The sequence below is a fragment of the Crinia signifera genome, chromosome 6 (genome assembly GCF_055691185.1).
Source record: "Crinia signifera chromosome 6, ASM5569118v1, whole genome shotgun sequence".
Classification (NCBI taxonomy): Eukaryota; Metazoa; Chordata; class Amphibia; order Anura; family Myobatrachidae; genus Crinia; species Crinia signifera.
Window position 1 is genome coordinate 137,005,756 of NC_139222.1, and position 19,461 is coordinate 137,025,216.

Here is a 19,461-nt window from a genome sequence, read left to right on the forward strand (position 1 = left end):
TGGGTAAAGACACAGTGGTTAAAACATGTAGGGTAGAAGGTGGGGGAACAACTGTATTTCTTATGTTACATGGTAATGGTCTTATCTCATGAGCTGGAGAATCTAAAGCTAAATAGCGGTAGATAAATTGAATACGTTAGAACTTGGGGGTGTGGCTTCTGAGGTTGAAGATGTGCATTCTGTATACAAAGTCGTCTCAATCTTGTTGAAAGTTCATAGAATTGAGTCTTGTATCGAAGTGTCAAGATCAGCTATAAAGGGGGCCCAAGTTTTGTAAAAGGAGGCGAGACTAGTGTGAGGTGAAGATAAGGCTGTCTTCCTATCGAAGTATATTAGTTGAAGAAGTTTCTGTTGAAACCCCGAGAGAGATGGGGAGGTATGGGATAGCCAATGCATTAGTATTCTCTTTTTCGCTACTGTTACTATAATAGTTGCGAGTTTAAAAATGTGATACTTGTTAGGACCAAGATTCCAATTTGTGAAATCAGCCAATATGCATGCTGCCGGATCAGTGATGATGCTGATGTGAAATAGACGTTTAAGGTAGTTTATGATTTTACACCAGAAACGGCATACATGTGGGCATTCCTATAGGCAATGGATCAGAGAGGCAGATGCAGAGTGGCATTTTGGGCATTCAGCTGAGAGAGAGGGGTTGAAGTGCGCATATTGCGCAGGAGACACATAGGTTTGGTAAAGTGTTTTCATATGCACTTCTTGAAGGTAGGATGATTAAAGTGCTTTCATAGTGGATATGAATTGGGATTGCATTTGGGTCTGCGTGGAGGGAGAAGGGAACTCTTTGCTCCACTGATCTTTCATAGTCATCGATCGTCTCTCAGAGGTTCCATCTAGTAATAACGAGTATAGCATAGACAAACGATAGGTCTTTGTTTCACATAGATTTAACATTTGCTGTAAAGGATATCTTAATTGGGTGGAGGGGTGTGAGAGGACTGTCAGCCAGAGAAGAAAGGTAGTGTCTAACCTGAAGGTACATGAAAAAATTGCGACTTGGAATGTTGAATCTTTCTTGTAAGGTAGCAAATTGTAATAATTTTCCTCCGGGATCAAAGACTTTCGATGAGCTAGTTAGTCCCTTGTCTCTCCAGTGTCGAAATGTGGTATTAGAGAAGGGGAAATGCTGGGTTACCCCACAGTGGCATCCGGGCTGAGTAAAGTGGGTTTCTGCCTAACTTACGGTTTATTGATCGCCAAGTAAGATCTAAACCTCTAAATAATAAATTGTGTTTTATCGAGGTGGGTATGAGTCTAGGGGGGTGTGTGTAGTAAGGCTGCGGGGTAATATGGGTGAAATTGACTGTGGTATCAGTGTAATTGGATGTATGTTGCATCCAGTCAGCCACATATCTAAACATAATTGAGGCAGAGTACAAGGCAAAATCTGGAAGCCCTGCCCCACCTAAAAGTCGGGGGGCTGTTCATTTAGAAAAAGCAATTTTGGTCTTTTTACCATTCCACAGAAATTATGTAATAGCTTTTTGTAACTTCCCTAGATCACGTGGAGTAAATTTGAGTGGTAGTTTTTGCATAATGTAAAATATTTTTAGAAAAATACTTTGAATAATTGCTATTCGGCCTAGAAGAGAGAGATCGGTAGAGGATGTCCAGCCTTCCATTAGATCAACAATCTTTGGTGAGGAATTTATAATCAAGATTGAGTAAGGAGATCGAGCGGTAAGAACCAGGTAAGGTCAGGTCTCTCCCTGGTTTGGGAAGGACTTTGAGCGTGGCAGTGTTAAAGTGAGGGGGAATGGATAATGAGGTCAGTATAGAGCTTAGAGCTTTAACTAGGGTCGGGCCTACTTGGGGGAGTAAAATTTTGAAGAAATCTGGGCCTGGAGCTTTGTCCGATTTATCCGAGTGTTGTATGGTGCGTTCTATTTCGTCAAGTGTAATAGGTGTTTTAAGCGAAGCGGCAGCAGTGGGGGTTAGCTTAGGGTATTGAAGAGTATCCCAAAAATTGTCTAATAGGAAGGCTGGAAATTGGGGGCAGTTGGAATAGAGGGGGATCAGAGTACAAGGCACCATAAAATGGTCGGAGGACATGGCTATTTCAGCATCTGAAGTGGTAATAGAATCTGTGGATGTGCGGAGTGGGTGAACTATCGCTGGAGGGTTGGTACAGATGGAGCTCATCACATCTTTGCAGGGGCTGGCGTATCAAACGCCAGCCCCCGCCATCCCGCCAGGGTGCTCGCGCGCCCATGGCAACGGAGCCTGCCTCCGGTCCCCGCCACCTCCCCCGCCGCAAGTACCCCTTGCTGACTCCCTAACCCTGCCCGTGCCCCTGAAGCGGAGGCGGGCTGGGACATGCAGCATCCCCGCCGAGAGACTGGGACGCACGCACGTCCCAGTTCAGTGTAGCCCCAGTCTGCCGGCGCTCGCCAGCGGGGAGGGTCTGGCGAGCCCCAGCCAAGGATGGCAGGGGCCACATCTGTACCTTTGAAAGAAGTTGTCTGGTTTTGTTACCAAATTTATGAAAATGGTAGTTCACTGAAAACACATGTACTCTTCAAATTGTGTTTTTGCCTGAATGAAAGGAGTTTTTGTGGCATACCTGGGAGCCGATTTATATTGTTGGAAGATAGTAGTTAAAGTAGATTGAAGTGATAAGTAGTGGGATGCAAATTTATGTTTGGAGTAGGCCAGTGGTTCCCAACCCTGGTCCTCAAGTACCCCCAACAGTGCATGTTTTCCAGGTCTCCCAGCAGGTGCACTCATTATTCAGTCACATTTTAAAGATCCACAGGTAGAGCTGATTATTTTGCCTGTGATTCTGTATGGAGACCTGGAAAACGTGCCCTGTTGGGGGTACTTGAGGACTAGGGTTGGGAACCACTGGAGTAGGCAACGAAGACAATGGCTCCTCTAAGGACTGTTTTTGCAGTCATCCAGTACAACATCGGATCATCATCCAGATCAGCTTCATCATGGAGTGCAAAGTCTTACCATGCCGACTAACTGTTTTCTGAAATCACGTGATTTGGCTAGATATGAAGGAAATCTCCACAGTTTGTGGGCAGGGGGTGTCACCTAAAGTGAGCGATATTGTAATGAGGGCATGGTCGGAAATGGCAATAGGTTCAATTGTGGTGTCTGAAATAGAGAGGAAAAGTGAGCAGGAGGTAGTCTATTCTGGATAGTGTGGACTGAGCTGCTGACAGGCACGTGTATTCTTTTTCCGTGGGATGATGGGAACGCCAGATGTCTAGGAGTTGGGAGTTGTTCAGCAAATAAGGGTACACCCAGTCTGGGCAGGGAAATAGGTGTGGGTGTAATGGAGGAACGGTCTAATGTAACAGACTAAATTAAATTAAAGTCCACACCTATAATAATAGGGATATCTAGATAAGGGGTGAATAGTGCTATTAATGTCTGAAATAATTTTTTGGAGTAAATATTGGGTGCGTAGATCTTTCCCAGCAGAATGGATTTCCCTTTCATTTTTTTTTTATATATGATGCTACATATCAGCCTTCTGGGTCCGTAAGTGGGGTTATCACTTCATGGGGAATGGATCGTTTAATGAGAATAACTCCAAAGCCTGAGGTGTGGTCAAAGGGACTAGACCCAGCATTACTAGATTTGCAACCTCATCAGCAATTAGGTGGGTTTCTTGGAGAAGAGCTTTGTCCAAGTTGTGTCTGTTTAAATATAGAAGTACCTTTCTTCTCTAGGATGGAGAGTTGAAGCCTCCCAATTATTACCTAAGACATCGCTAATATAAGAAGATCAGGTATATTCTAACCTCTCTATAAGCAAAATAAGAATACAGGGGTTAGGGTGAGGAAAAGGGGGGGGGGGGGGAAAGAGACAAAAACAAGACTAGGACACAACAGATATACAACAAAACAATACTTATATCTAGGCATTTGTGAAATATAAGTAGATCTGTAGCTAATGCCTACATCCGGGGAAGAAATCACTGGGATGTAACCAGAGTTAAAATCTACTACAGGAACATGGGGGAGGGAGGTCCACCGTCCTCCGTGAAGTTAACGGTTGTATATGAGGAAAGGGCAAAAACAGAGGATTTGGTATATAAAAAAAAAAAAACATATCCTAACATGGTAATTACTTATACATATATAATTCTAGTTTAGAAGGACATTTGTGTGGCGGGTATGCAGAAAAATAATGCTAGATTTGAGAGGGGGTGATGAGAGGATAAGGCAGGAGAAATGTTCTGGCAGTTCTCTGTATTTGAGGTAAAATTGTCACAAAAGAAGGATGACGTAGAGTCAGCTAAAGTGAGTATCCAGCTTTAGTGAGCACAGGAGCTGTATCAAATGGCGATTTTATAGATCCAAGGAGGGCAGGATTGGGAGTGCTCTGGGATAAAACGAAAAACAGGAAGGGTATCCAGTACAGGAATGGTGTGAAGGAATTAGCTACTTGAGGCATTAACGACTGCCCTGGTGTGATGAGTTATGGAGCAGTAGAGCGGCTGGGATCGCTGATGTCATCTGGAGGTGCCCGTGTCATATCTCAGAGGTAGGCTTCAGCGTCTGTTGGGGAAAGGAAGTCCTTATAAGAAGAACCATCGTAAATTCAAAGACGGGCTAGGTAAAGCAAGCAAAACTTGCGGCCCTCTGAGACCAACATTGAGCAAATAGGGGAAAACGCTTTCCGGGCCCTAGTCAGTTCCACAGAGTAGTCCTGGAAAATAAATAATTTAGTGCCTTCCCAGTTAAGGTCTTTAACACGTCTGGACGCCGATCAAAACGCCATCTTGTGTAAATAATTCAGGCACCTAAATAACGTGACACAGGGCCTAGGTTTATTTGGGGTGAGTACAGGACTCACTCCAGGACTTACTCATTTGGTGTAGTACAGGACTCACACCAGGTCTCGGCATTCTTGGGTAATTTCCAATAGATCTGTGTTCCTGACAAAATGTGCCAATGCTGGTCCTTTAATGGATTCAGGTAACCCCACCAGCCTGATATTGTTCCTCCTCGAATTATTTTCTATTTCGTCCAACTTATTCTAAATCTGATAATTGTCTGAAGTAAGCTCTTTAACACTGTGCTTCAAGTCAGAAACATAATGCTGCACGGTACCAAGCTGAATTTCTGCCACTGACACCCTGTGTGTTAGGGATTTCAGCTGCGCTGTTATATCAGACACTGCCTGCGTGAGGAGGGGAGCCATGGTGGATTTTATGGCTTCCATCACCTCTCCATACGTGACTGGGGCGTCCGGGGACCGGCATACCTGGTGATGTGTGTCTGGGTGTTCTGCATCCACCTTCGTGTGCCGTGGAATCTGCACTGGCCCCATGATCCGGCACCATGTTTTCAGCTGAGCAACGTTTCTCCTAGCGGAGGGCTGGCGGTCCTTGTGTCCCGGTCGGAGGTAACTAATCTGTCCATCAGGTGCTGGGGAGTGCAGGGGGTCTGCCCTTTTGTAATTAGAGCCTAATTGTAGCCTTTAGAAGGTTCCGTTCACGGAGGGTTTGGCGGAGCTCCGGGCTCAGTGTGCTAGCCCATGTAACCCGGAACTGAAAGTCAGGTGAATGGAATAAGTCATGTATGTAAGGATAAATATTGCACATCAGCTGCCCTGATCATAAAGAGAGTACAAAAAAAAAAATATATATATATATATAATATATATATATATATATACATATATATACATATACATACACATATATACATATACATACACATATACATACACACATACATACACACACCAATTAACCTATTTTCTCAGCGCAAACTTAAAGATAAATTGTTTTTAAACGCAATCATGAGGTTTTATGCAAGAGGCAATACAGCACTGTTAACAGTGGAACATTATATTATGAGTTTATAGCTAAACAGGTGTTTTAGCATACTATAAAAAAAAAAAAAAAAGGGTACTTGTTTCCTAGCAGGGCACACACTAAGCAAATTGCTTACTGTGCTATTCTGCGTAGGAAAATCGCATCGCATGGGTCATTTTAGTGCCGTGCGATGCTATTTTTAAATGTAATTTATTCACTGCTCTGTATGCCCCAGGGGATCGCATCGCACCTCCCGCTATCCACGCCACCACCTTTTCATACCCCCATTATCCACGTCGGCGTGGAGTTGATTTTATATAGTGTGGTGAGCGCAGAAAGCCACGAGCCCGAAGCGCGGCGAGCCCCGTGAGGGGACGCGGAATACATGTAAATGCTTCGGGCTCGGTGGCTCGCTGCGGTCACCACACTATATAAAATCACCTCCACGCCGACGTGGATATGAAAATGTCGGAGGAAGCATTACCGCCGCCGCTCGCCACGCTTCGGGGTGGCGTGGATAGTGGGGCGGTGCATAAAACATCATTGTATGCCATACAATGATATTATTGTATAGCTAATGTAATGGCATCACACACCCTATAAAATCGCATGCGATTTTGCGGGAGGTGCGATGCGATCCGATCCCCTGGGGCATACAGAGCAGTGAATAAATAACATAACATAAAAAAAAAAAATATATATCGAATCGCATGGCACTAAAATGGCCCGACGCAATTTCACTAATTTAAAGAACGTAGGAAATCTGGGCACCCTGCTAGGAAACAAGTACCAACAAAAGTTCCTTGGGGCTAGATGCAGGCTCTGGAGAGAGATTCCAGTGAGTCTGGACAGTATTTATAAAGCAGCTATCATTTAAAAGGCAAACCCAGTTTGGTTTTGTACATTAGGCACACAAGTCCACAGTGCTTCCATTATACACAAAATACACCACCACAGTATAAATCAATGCAGGAAAGGTATTAATACCTTTAACTTTTTGTTGACAATTTAAATACATTGCATCATAAATGCTGTATAAAAGCCAGTAAATATCCAGGGCGACCACAAACCAGATCCCAAAACCCAGATATTTTTGACCTAAATTAGTGACCTGGTCTGTAAATACTGCACTGGCAGTTTCAGATCATCCTCATCTGACCTGCTCGGCCCATTTCTGGATGACCGACACTGCTACATCACCTGCTAGGAGGGGAAGTGTCATCATTATGTGCCCTCCTCCTGAGCCGCCTGACTGTTTCCCACTGGCAGCCCACCCGGCACGCACACCGTGCCCAGGATCAGCTCGGCTGCCTGTCTGCTGGAATTGTAAGGTGTCCAACCGATCTGACGGCTCCTGCCGCAGCCCAGTTTCCCCCAAATGCCGGCGTTAATAAAAAGACTAGGCATTCACCCAGGCCATCACCACTCCCATTGTTATCGCAGAGCCGCACCAACCTGACGAAGAGTCGAACTAAAGAAGCCTGGCAGAAGAAGGCAGGCATCAAGGCCACACTGCCACACTGAGTGAGAGACCCTGGCAAAGTCTGACACTGTCTAGTGAGTGACTGTTCAGAGCTTTGCTGAATCATAATTTAAAGTAATCAGTAATGTAAACTAGTAGTAATACAATTATAGTTAGCCAAGGAGATTATGTGGGCAGTGGGTGACATTATGTAATTCACCCACATTATCTCCTTGGCTAATTATAATTGTATTACTAGGTTAATACATGTAGGGGCACTTCAATTATGTCTGGCTCCTACACTCATCCTGGCCTCTAGATTTTATTTATTTTTTAATTGTCAAGCCCTGAATTAAGGTGCCCCTACACGGTACAATTATTGTATACAATTTGGACTACCGGTAGATCACATCGGATTGAATTGCATAGATTTTGCACCTTTACATGCACAGTCTATTTAGTCAAGTGATAGCGATGCCGCGCATTGGTATCACATGAGGCTGAACAATTTTGACTAAGTTGCTATGCAATAGCCAAAATTGCACCATGTGTACAAAGCTTTAGTTTCGCAGAGAAGGCCATAAACAAACATGACCATATTTGATAACTACACTCATGAGAAAGGTTTATATTCAAAAGATGTCTGGTACAGGAAGATCACAAAGTAGTGGTTCATTTTTTGTTGAATTATTATGTACACTGAACCTTACAGAGAATCTTGTTTTGTACATCTGCATGATAAATGTTGTCAGAAAAGTATTGAAAATTAAGTTTTTGCCCAAAGATAGACTGAAACATGGCGGCTAAAATGATAGGTCAACAAACAGCAGTATGCCTAATAGAGTAATGGCCCCCAAACATCAGGCTGCCCATATCCCTGATTTGCAGACAGCAATCATCTGCGTTCCGTTGGTGAAATTTGTGTATCTGGATTATATGTTGTTGGGATCGAGGAATCAGTTTTTTTAACATGTTAAGTGCCAGATCTGGCTTTGAGGGGTTGGGACATTGCCCTAATACAGCGGTTATGTATGGGGGCCATTATGCCACCATCTTTGAAGGTCATTTTCCAGCAGTCAGAGATATAGGTTTCATTATGAAGAGACAATATCGACATTCAAGTAAACCTGCTATTAATGTTACCTTTTTTCAGAATGTCGACATTGTGAACCTAATTGCATTGTTATTATCAACCTAACATGTCAACATGTTATCAGTTCACATATTAACTGGAACTCAATTCCCCAAATGGCAGTTTATAAATAGATGGTGGATTGTGAGATTGTATAAAAGGGGTATACACACGTAGAGATCTGGGCTAAGCAATTTTGCTATGCACCCCCATTGTCACCGCCACCCCCAGTATCAACGCCAACCCGTAGCGTGGCGAGCGCGGCGGTACGCGTCCTCTGACCTTTTCATAGTCCCACTATCCACATTGGCGTGGAGTTGATTGTATATAGTGTGGCGAGTCCAGCGAGCACAGAGAGGGGACGTGGAATACAAATACAAAGTAATCCGTGTCCACTCGCCACGCTTCAGGCTCGGTGGCTCGCCACACTATCTGAAATCAACTCCACGCTGACGTGGATAGTGGGGTTATGAAAAGGTCGGAGGACACGTACCGCTGCGATCTCCACGCTTGGGGTTGGCGTTGATAGTGGGGGTGCATTTAACATTGTAAGCACCCATCAGGGTGCTTGTACAATAAATAAAAAAAATGGACTCGCACGCGATTGTATAAGATGTACTACAATCAGAATCGGGGCGCCGTGCTAGGAAGCACACAAAAATATAAATATATATATATATATATATATATATATATATATATATATATATATATATATATATATATATATATATATATATATATATATATACACACACACACACACACACACACACACATATATATACACATACATATACACACACACACACACGTCTTGATAAAGGGCTAACCGCCCGACAAATTGATACAAACTACCTGTGTCTTTATTCATCTATATATACTGCCGCCTTGCAGTTTTAAAATAAAATCATATGTGTAGATACTATGAAAACCAACTGCATAGATATAATCGCTAATTCTCAGACTATAAGTACCCAGACCAAACTTCTCAGGAATGTTAACTTATTGTTAATGTCAAGGAGATCCATACTGCACAATGGATATCTGGATCTGTTCACAATTTGGCCACGCACAAGTGGAGTAAGGGGGTGTACACACTGTGAGATTTTGCCAGGAGATTTGGACTAGATAATTAAAATCTCTTAGAAGGTTAGTCAAAATCGCCCAGTTTTTCTCCAGCTTAAGGTCCAAAAACACTGAGCGATTGTCCTGTGGGTGAACGACTTTCCATAGCAGGATGCTATGGAAAGCCGTCCACCCCATCATTCATCTGCTGGTAATACCAGCAGATGAGCGTTGGCCATGATGCGGGAGCGCACATCAGCGCCCACAGCTGGCCCGTACACACTGGGTGGCTTTTGAGTTCAAATGACAAAAATGAGCTGCTTTCAGCTCAAAGTCACCCAGTGTATAGAAGACTTAAGATACTGACGCTAAGGCAGTATCGCCTAGCATAGATAGACTGGGCAGGCAAGGCATAGACCATAAGACTATTAGAAAAAAAATCACTTACACAATCTCCGGTGCATCTAGGCAAAATCTCTTGTGCATCTAGTCAAAATTGCTTAGTCAAAATTGCCTATTTAGCCAATATCTCACCATGTGTACGGGGTTTAGCAGACAAATCTGTGAGTTCAGAGGTAAATAAGGAACTGCAGGGTGCCATAGGACATTTAATGTGGCGAGTCAACGGCAAACTACATTTACGGAGGATTTCAAATTAGTGTCTATAGCATCTATGTGTTGAGGATCTGGCGGCTATTGGCACACCTGTAGCAAATAAAGAAAAATAATTCCTACAAGGGGCACTCAAGGCTGACTTATATTGGCTTGTTCAGCAGTTTTTAGTGTTGGTTTTAGTGTCCCTAGAAAATTGTGTTAAAATTTAACTTTTATTTGTCTAATATTAAAAAGCTGCGAAATATGTTAAAATAATCGTGAAGTGCAAACAAAGTGATCAATTAAAATAGAGCGGACCGTTCTGTGTGTGTGTATTATTATAGTTCTATGACTCTCTTGCAACTGTGTAGCAGTTTTTGTAAGTGGTGTGTCCAGATGACAAACACCACCACAATGGTATTATATGGCACTAATTATCTGAGAGATTTCTCTATTGCAACTTTATGTTTGGGTTGCAGCTCTACGACTTGATTTTTTGCAACTGTGTTGCTTTAAATAGTTACAAATGTGCCTAACAACTGTTGGGGGAACACGAGTGTGTTACCTCAAACCAGTTAAATAAATGTGGTGTTTTATTAGCCAATTAACTCGGTAAGCAATATTCCACATGTAATTTATCTGTTGGATTTATTGCAACAGATATTACATGAGCCGGTTGAAGGATTGCTGAACACATACACAGTATCTCAGTACATCTAGAGATGCTGAACAGCTGTTTGATTTGCCAGGTGTACAATAATACTCGGCGGTATCTCGCCCGATTAGTGCAATTACAATTGTAGGTATCTTTAATGATATATACTGCAATGACCCGCCACTCTTAGTTCATTATGCAGGGGATACTGCCGGCGGCTTTAGTAGCACAATGCAATAATGATTACAGGCTTAATGCCAATAATGCCCGTTGGTATCTCGCCTGGTTTACACAGTTCTAATATGCGTGTATAGGATAAACAGCGCTGCCCCGCCAATCTTGATTCATTATGTGGGGAATGCTGTACGCCCGGCGGCTTCGGTAACAATGCAATAATGCTATAGATTGTCATCCAAGTAGATCTTTGTTTGGTCCAACTGCATGTTGATCAAACCTGGGAAAGCAGGAGCTGGAAAACACCTAGGGCACGCCACCAGACATGAAAACACACAAAATAAAAGGCTTTTCAGGACTCAAACATAGATCCACTCAGACACTCTGTAAAAATAGTCATGTGATGTAGTCGTCATATAGCCACATAAATCAGTCCTAATTAACTACTGATGGAAACATTGGAAGCCATTATGGACCCACATTTTATTGAATCACAATATGTAAGTGCACAATTTGATTTTGGCAAAAATAATAAAAGTGAAAAACATTGGGGGAAAAAAAAAAAATAAGCAAATGGCTTCTAGATGGTCCCACACAATCAAGTTAATATAAAAGTCAAAACCTTACAGTATATGCAAAACCTGAAATGTTTTCGAAAAAGTTAACCCTTTATAAAAGTAAAAAATAAGTGGATGCCAGAAACCTGTGACATAACTTATTTTAATGAGAAGCCCAAAATTATGTATAAAATCTATACATTTGATTGGAGGTTACTGTACTATGTTTTAAGAAAATGTATTTGCCATTGACGTTTCAGTTTTATTTAGTAAAGTTGGTGTTCTAAACACAAGTTTTGTCGTTGGTCCTACTGTGGACTTCAGGCTAAAACATGGTTTCTCCATCAAAAGAACAATAAACAAATAAATGTCCTGGGGGACCCATCATGGCTGCCTCCAGATGCTATTTACTCACCATCTTTGGGACCAGATTACAGGAACCCTGTTTGAAGGAAAGAAGTTTTACATATGCGGTCTTAGGAATGACCAAGATAAAAAAAACATAACTGAACTTTTGTTGACTGTTTTCCGTTAAGTGATCAAAGTAAACACACAATAATGTATTATGATTTGTGACCATGTTCATAGAAGATTCTGTTTGGAAGATCCCCTAAAGTCCACCTAAAAGCACGGCCACACAACTGTTACTATATCTTATTTAAGTGTAATATCAACAGTAGAGGTAGGGCTCAAAGTAAACTGTATAGCACATGTCTTCAACCTGTGGCCCTCAAGATGTTGTAGAACTACATGTCCCAGCATTCCCTGACAGTTTTGGCATGCTCTCATAGGAAAAAATGTGGCAATGCATGTTGGAACATGTAGTTTCACAACATCTGGAGGGCCACAGGTTGAAGACCCATGTTGTATAGTAACTAAAAGTAAATATTGTTATATTGGACAAATAAATGCAAAAGCATAATAAATGTAAAAAATAAAATTTTAGAAACCAGAAAATCAAAATATGTATTTAATTTATTTCCTGAACGTAACAGCTACAGTTTAGCAAGGATAGCAGAAAATCAGTATCTGTTGTGCACACAGTGCAGGCAGCTATTTGTAGAAGATTAATCCAATTTCAATAAGGATTCAGCCTACCAATTCAGTCTGATCGACTAGGAACCACTAACATAACTTGGATCCAAATGAATCATATCTTGAATAGAAAAAATTAGGAGAAACTAATAACCAATCCATTTTTTCTAGCACATAATGTAAAATGCCAATTAAAAGCTCATTGGTTGGTACTTTATCTCTCTCCAAGATTTGACTTCTACACTGTATCATGAATTAACCATACTGAATGTCTGCCTGCCCTGAGAACGTAAGAGGAATGCCAAAGCTTAAGGGTGCTCTCTATGCAGATGCCAAGTAACTGAGATCTTAATGGTCTATTGTGCATTTCAGGTGCTGCTCATGTCTGTTACTGTATATATTCTTTATTTCTGATGTTTCAAGTCCTGTAATTCATAACAACTGGCAAGTCAAACAGAAGTGTGAATGAGCCATAAAGCATTAGCGAAAGACATTTCATAACTCTCATGTTGTATAATGTAACAGAAATAGCATCTGATGTTACACATACCTGAATGTTCTTTTCACAGTCTGTCTGAAGATGTAGAGATAACTCACTCTCCAGGACAAACTTCTTGCCACACTTATCACAAATTTGCATCCGCCGATGCGTAACGTTCATATGTTTTTCCAAATACCATCGTGTGTTAAAAACCCGGGGACATTTGTCACAGGTAAGAGTCTCCTTCTCCTCAACCTTTCCCTTGTCAGTAGGAGATTTAGGTTCTTTGGGAGTCTTCTTCTTGCGCTTGGGAGCCTCACTTTTAACTTGTTCATTATTGGGGTTGGCAAGTGTAGTTCCATCACTTGCCAACATTTTGGAGTTTTCAGTTTTTTGGTCCTGGTTTACATGTTCCATATTGGTCTGATTGCCAATAGTTTGGGAATCATTTTCTTCATCATCATGGCTATCCTGCTCATCCTCTCCAGATTCACCTCCCTCATCATCACTACTGGTTTTCATATGGGAGGACTCCTTGGCTACACCTTTATCGGCTTTGGAGACATTTAAGGTTTGGTTATTAAGGTTCACTTCCACAATTATCTGTTCTCTTTTGTAATTCACATCATCCTCATCTTCTTCCTCATCCTCGTCATCATCATCTTCATCATCGTCATCATCCTCTGATTCTCCAGAATTCTGTCGCTCTCCTTTAACAGGTCGAACCTCATTGGCTGGCTTATTGTCCCTAAAAAACGTCTGCTGTTCTTGTTCAAGGAGATGTGGCTTCCCTACTTTAGTGTCCATCATAACTGAATAAGGTCCACCCGTCTCTCTTTTAAATTGCTTATTTGACAGATCAAGTTCTTGATTCGTACTATGATAAAATGACGTTGGAATGCCAACTCGCAATGGGTCATCAAGTCCCATCCCAGAAATATCTGAAGGGCGACCATCCAGCATTTTTTGGCAGGAGTTGGCTGTCTGACCCATTGGGTCAGGCTGAAGGTTTGAAGGACGCAACATTTCTAAATGTTTAGAGTCACTGCAAAGTATATGGAAAGATGTTAATAAGACACTTTTCTTGAATGCTGTATTTTAGGAATCCAGGTTTAATCTAGACCTTACGGTCCGTGGAAAGCCTTGCCTGCAAAAACAAAAGCAAATAATTAGCTAAAATAACTAATTCCTTATTAAATAGATGTTTACTATTAAAAAAAAAAAAAAAAACTTAATTCAATTATCCTCAACCTGTCGATTTGGAAGCAGTGAACTGGAGCAGCTTGGTAAACACTAGTCAAACTAGTCAAGTGCTCAATACGGTGGGTATTCATAAAGGATAAACAGAACATTTCTGCCACTTACGTGTAAGTGGCAGCAATGCTAACATATGCTAAATGCAGCAGGAGGTATAGCTTGACACCTCCATACATGAACCTTTACTGTGCTCGGTGACCAACTGCTGCAACTCCATCAGAAGGCAGAGACCGTCCCTCTGCATTCCCACAAAACAGAGACAACACACCGCCCCATCGCAGCTCCCTCCCTGACCCCACATGGCTGCAGACTGTCAATCAACCGACACCTGCAGCCTTACTACTTCCAATGATGCAGGATCCTTACAGCACATGCACAATGTACCAAACATTAGCTTTTACCATTTGAGCTGTTTTCAGCTCAAGATCCACCCATTGTGCATGGGCTGGAAATGAGCGGTGAGTGCTGATGCCAGTTTTTACCATCATCGGTATGCATACAAGCTGGCCAAAAACGCCTAGTGTTTATGCACCTTATTTGGCAGAAGGAACATCAAAGCCAATTATATTACCCAATGGAATTTCTATATATTTTAGATAACATGTTGTAGAACTGTGCATCTGTGCTGTATGACACAAGAGATAGGGTACATAAAGTGATTTAGGTTAAAGGCAGGTAGTCTTACCAATAAATTAACCAATATTTTCTATACATTTTTAATCAGACAGCTTGCAATAAGTATCAATGAACATGATTAGGCTGCATTTATAAAGCTTGTAACAAGCTTATTTCTCACATTCCACCTCAAATAGTGTATTCTATCCTGCCTTTCACAGAAGCAGTTTTTCGACTGATTTATGCAGCCATAGAACTGCAGAACTGAAGCAACAGTGGGGGGAAGGGCCCTTGGGCTTAACGGCCTGTGAAATAGCTGATTATTAAGAGAAATATAATCACAAAAGGAGAAGCCATTCTTTACAGAAACCCAATATCAGTCCATGGAGACAAATCACATGGGAAAAAATGGGCCAATCAAAGCAACAGCAAGTATCCCTCTTGTCTGGCAAGAATAGATTATAAATTCAGCTTTATGAACAAGGCAAGCTAATGTTGTGGATGCAGTCCCACTGGTACAGCTAATAACAGAGACATAGCATAAAAGGGCCAGTGTCAGAGAGTCACAGAGAACGGAAATGTCAGCACCATGGCAAAACACCTGCAAAATGGAGAAATTATTTTAGACATGTCTAACAGGTTTTTGGTGTCATTTAAAATACCTAATTTTATCTGTATATTAAGGGGGTGTTCAATGTCGGGCGCTGTTTCTGACCGGGGAAACAGCGCTCGCTGCCTATTCAATGCTGCCGACAGCACTGAAGGCGTATTTAGACAAAACAAGTCGGTTCTATTTTGTAGGAAACGGCCATGGACTGTTGAATTCACAGGCCGTTTCTCGACAATCCAGGGCCGTTTTTCCCAACATTCCCCCTTTTCAATACTTAACAGCTGAAACATTGAATTACACCTGTTCAGAATGTGATGAGCTGGGCAAAAACGGCGAAGGATTCCGACGTTCTGACAGTCAAAATCCAGGATTGAACACAGCCTTAAATAGTAAATTAAAGCAGTAACTGGTGCACCGAGCTTCAGAGTTAATTAGCATTCTGGACATATATTTTGATATTGGAAAATGTAATACGTAATAGGTTATGTTCCACACTACATGCATGATGAAAATGCCCTTAAAAATAATGTACAAGATTTCCCAAGAAACATAATTCAATTGTTTTCCGGGCATCCAAATGTAATGGGCATTTGGATGCCCAGAACAATTCAATTGATCCTTTACCCAGGGTACTAGTACCATATGTTCATGCCCAGAAGTCATAGGTTTAACAATGCAAAGAAGCAAAACCCATCTAAAGAACTGCTTTGTTGCCCAAAAATCTTTTTAGGCATATAAAGTACAATTTCAGCTCTGGAGGCTGTGGTTTAAGGAGTCACCCCTTCCCCAAGGCTATTTATGCTTGAATGGAGCAACAATTGAATTTCTCTGTTTGACTGAATCACCCCAATAGAGCCAGATACATGCTCATTAGAAATGCAATACAAGTAGTTCATGTTGCCAATGTTGCTCCCAAATGCCCACAGCATCCGAAAAAGACCGATGTCTCCATTTGACACCAAGGCTTCTCGTTAAACAAAAAATAATGCAAACATGAGTCCCTGCAACCATTCTGTGTATCCAATGCTTTTAAGAACATCTATAGCTCTAGTGGACACAAATGTGTTCTGTGAGATTTTGCTATAAAAGTTTCTTGTCAGGAGACTGACCAGCAAGCAGCAGTTCTAAAGAAAACCAAAACATGTAAATCTCTAATCAGCTGAAAGGAACTCAGGGGTGAATTTATTAAGCTTGGAGAAGTGTTATCTATCCCCATAAAGAACGTTATGAGCAAGGTGATAATGGTTCAGCCAATCAGCTACAATATGTAAATTGACAGGTAAGAGCTGATTGGCTGAACCATTATCACCTTGCTCATAACGTTCTTTATGGGGATAGATAACACTTCTCCAAGCTTCATAAATTCACCCCTCAGTGCATACAAGCAAGCTAGAGTGGTCAGCTAGCCCAGTTTGTGGTTCAATAAAACCCAGGAATAAAGTAAGAAATATGACCTAAATCCTCATAATTTTTTTAATTATTGATCATAACAGAGGTGGTTTGAACATTCAAGAAATTGCATATTTCCTGCAATATTTTCGCCAGTATCCTCCTCTTGGGTCAAACACGTTTCGTGTGTCCTGCGCACTTTTTCAAGGATGATTTAATGTCCCAACTGTGTGGGGTTTAAAAAAAAACAAAAAAAACTTTACACCAACAGAAGCATCGCCCACCGGAGTCAATTCTGGGCTATTGCAGAGACAGCGATACCGGTAACCACCAACTTATTTCATTTCTCTTCCCCAAAGGGGCGTAAACAGTACCAACCACTAATTGGTTTTCTTACAGGTACCACTCTAGTCATAACTGTTTTTAATATCCATAACAAAAGAAATCACTTAATATTAATGTTTTAGCGCTCTTTATAAAAGCTCTAAACTATCGATTCCCATAAGAGCTGCTTTAAAAACCTAGCGCGGAGCCACCAAACCCACTTAGTAACTAAAATAAACAGGAATTACACTAATTGTATGCAGAAGCGCACCCCTGAATGCACAGTGCACCAAACCTGATCATCAGGAGGTATAGCAGCAAAAAGTTACAGCTAAAGATTGGAAAAACATTAAATGGACAGAAAAATCTATGTATCAACATTGAGTTTGTAGGGTCAGAATTTGGTCCATGCGGATGTTAGTGGAATGGTGATGGGAATGCATTTGTAACACACACTATGCAGCTTACTACTTTTAGGTCCTGGGTATTGCCAACCAAGTACATCTCCTCCTTATGGACACAGCCTACCTTTGTCCAATTGCTACTTCCAGCAAGAACAACATGTGTCAAAAATCACACACACACAATTTTAATCTGGTTCCACAAACATGACAAACAGAGCTGTGTTCTCCACGGCCTGCACAGGCAGCAGACCTCAATGCAATAATGTACATTTGGTGTGTGGTGGAAAAGGGTACAGTTACGTAAGGGGTTATAGAAGTGGAGCTTCCACATATTTATTTAGAACCTTTTAGAATAGAATTGCTAGTCTAATTGGTTGCTATAGGCAACATATCAATTTTCATAAACTCAGTTTAGTAAATATATGCCACTGTGTGCAACCCTCATGTAACAATCTATAAAGAAATGTTTCTAGAACCTTGTTGAGTCCATGAAATTTGCCCAGCACAAGAGACTTAAAACTAGTGAAATATGCCTTTGTTTTACATTATGTATAAACCAGTAGTCAATAAAAATAGAAGTGTTTAGATTGTTGTCCGTTATGCCATGGCACTAAACCACTGTAATACCCCATTCAGACCTGCAACCCGGCAATTACCCAGCATTTTGAGTGCTTCTCTGCGAGAAAAAAAAAAAAGAGAGAGAACAAAGATTGATAAATGAGATTTCAGTGGTATACTCATGGAAAGTGATTATAGGAAAGTCCTTTACTATTCCCAAAAATACATATGTTGCTTTTCAAGAGCATGTCACAAACTACTTTACAAACAGAACATCTGTGTTTTTAAAAGTGAAAAGAGGTACTTGCATTTCATCTTGACAAATTTAAGTTCATACCATGTAGAAAAATTGTGCACAACCTTCAATGTGATCCAATCAATTCACATAACAGTGTGAAGCATTTGAGCGAGGGGTTATTGTTACATACCAAGGCAAGCATGTATGAGTTTTCCATCTTATTTACAATAGTTGCACAATTGTTTTTTCTTACACAACAACATGCTGATAAGGATGGGCCTGGCTCTCTGAAATATGGTCCTGCTGTGGCTTTAGAACCGCTGCAAGATGTGTGAATTTTATTACATTAAGTCCAATGCATGAGTGCTTGCTATAAAATATAGGATTACATCATTTAAAACTACAATCAAAAAAGGTCTAATTCTGTTCCTCAAAAATTGAAAACCCATGGAAAGGCAGTATATATAACCTTATACATTTTAAATATAAGTGAATTCAAATGCGTAGAGGAAATTTACTTGGTTTCTCACAACAGAATATATATTACAAGTTGCAAAGCACGGGCAAATGGGGATATTTGTAGGGTTTGCCTACATACATAATATTTTCTGTGTTGTGTGCAGTAAAGGATTAGGTTCATAGCCACTAACATCAGCAATCACAACACGCCCAAAAAGAAGGGGTACGGCCACTACAAAGTGGGTCAGGGATGCAAGATATTGCAGATTTCAATAATATAAACGGTAGAGGACATGGGGTTCAAGAAAAAAACAAAACTGTGGTCAGATCCGGGAGCCCACCAAAGACAGGTGTATACTGGTCACACCATGGGCATGGTGAGCAGTTAAACTTAAAACAATAGGCAAAAGTTCAAGTATTGCTGATTAAACAACCAAACCCGAGCAACGCCGGCTTTCCCGGCTAGTTTGATATAAATTAAGATAAAGAATTTGAGCAAGACAATAGGTTTAAAAACAGCTGCAAACCATGTATGGTTCCTTCTACCCCATACTATACCAATGTAGGATAAGATTTTTTTTTTTTTTACCTTGACTAAGAAAGGGAGGTGATGCAGAAGTGGATTGGTAAAGACTGGTCAGCACATTATGGA

General features: G+C 41.2%; 1 protein-coding gene across 3 annotated transcripts in view; it reads right to left on the bottom strand.

Annotated features, from left to right (window-relative positions):
* The window catches only part of ZNF652 (zinc finger protein 652), a 55,117-nt gene that overhangs the window by 19,785 nt on the left and 15,871 nt on the right, over positions 1 to 19,461 (bottom strand). For 2 of the 3 annotated variants that reach the window (XM_083147328.1, XM_083147327.1), the window contains exons 2-3: positions 13,025 to 14,102; positions 11,855 to 11,881 (exon numbers count right to left, since the gene is read on the bottom strand). In XM_083147328.1, the coding sequence (XP_083003454.1) occupies positions 11,855 to 11,881; positions 13,025 to 13,981 (984 nt within the window). In that variant the 5' untranslated portion in view covers positions 13,982 to 14,102. The remainder of the gene's footprint in view (positions 1 to 11,854; positions 11,882 to 13,024; positions 14,103 to 19,461) is intronic. The other variant, XM_083147329.1, reaches the window with a different exon arrangement.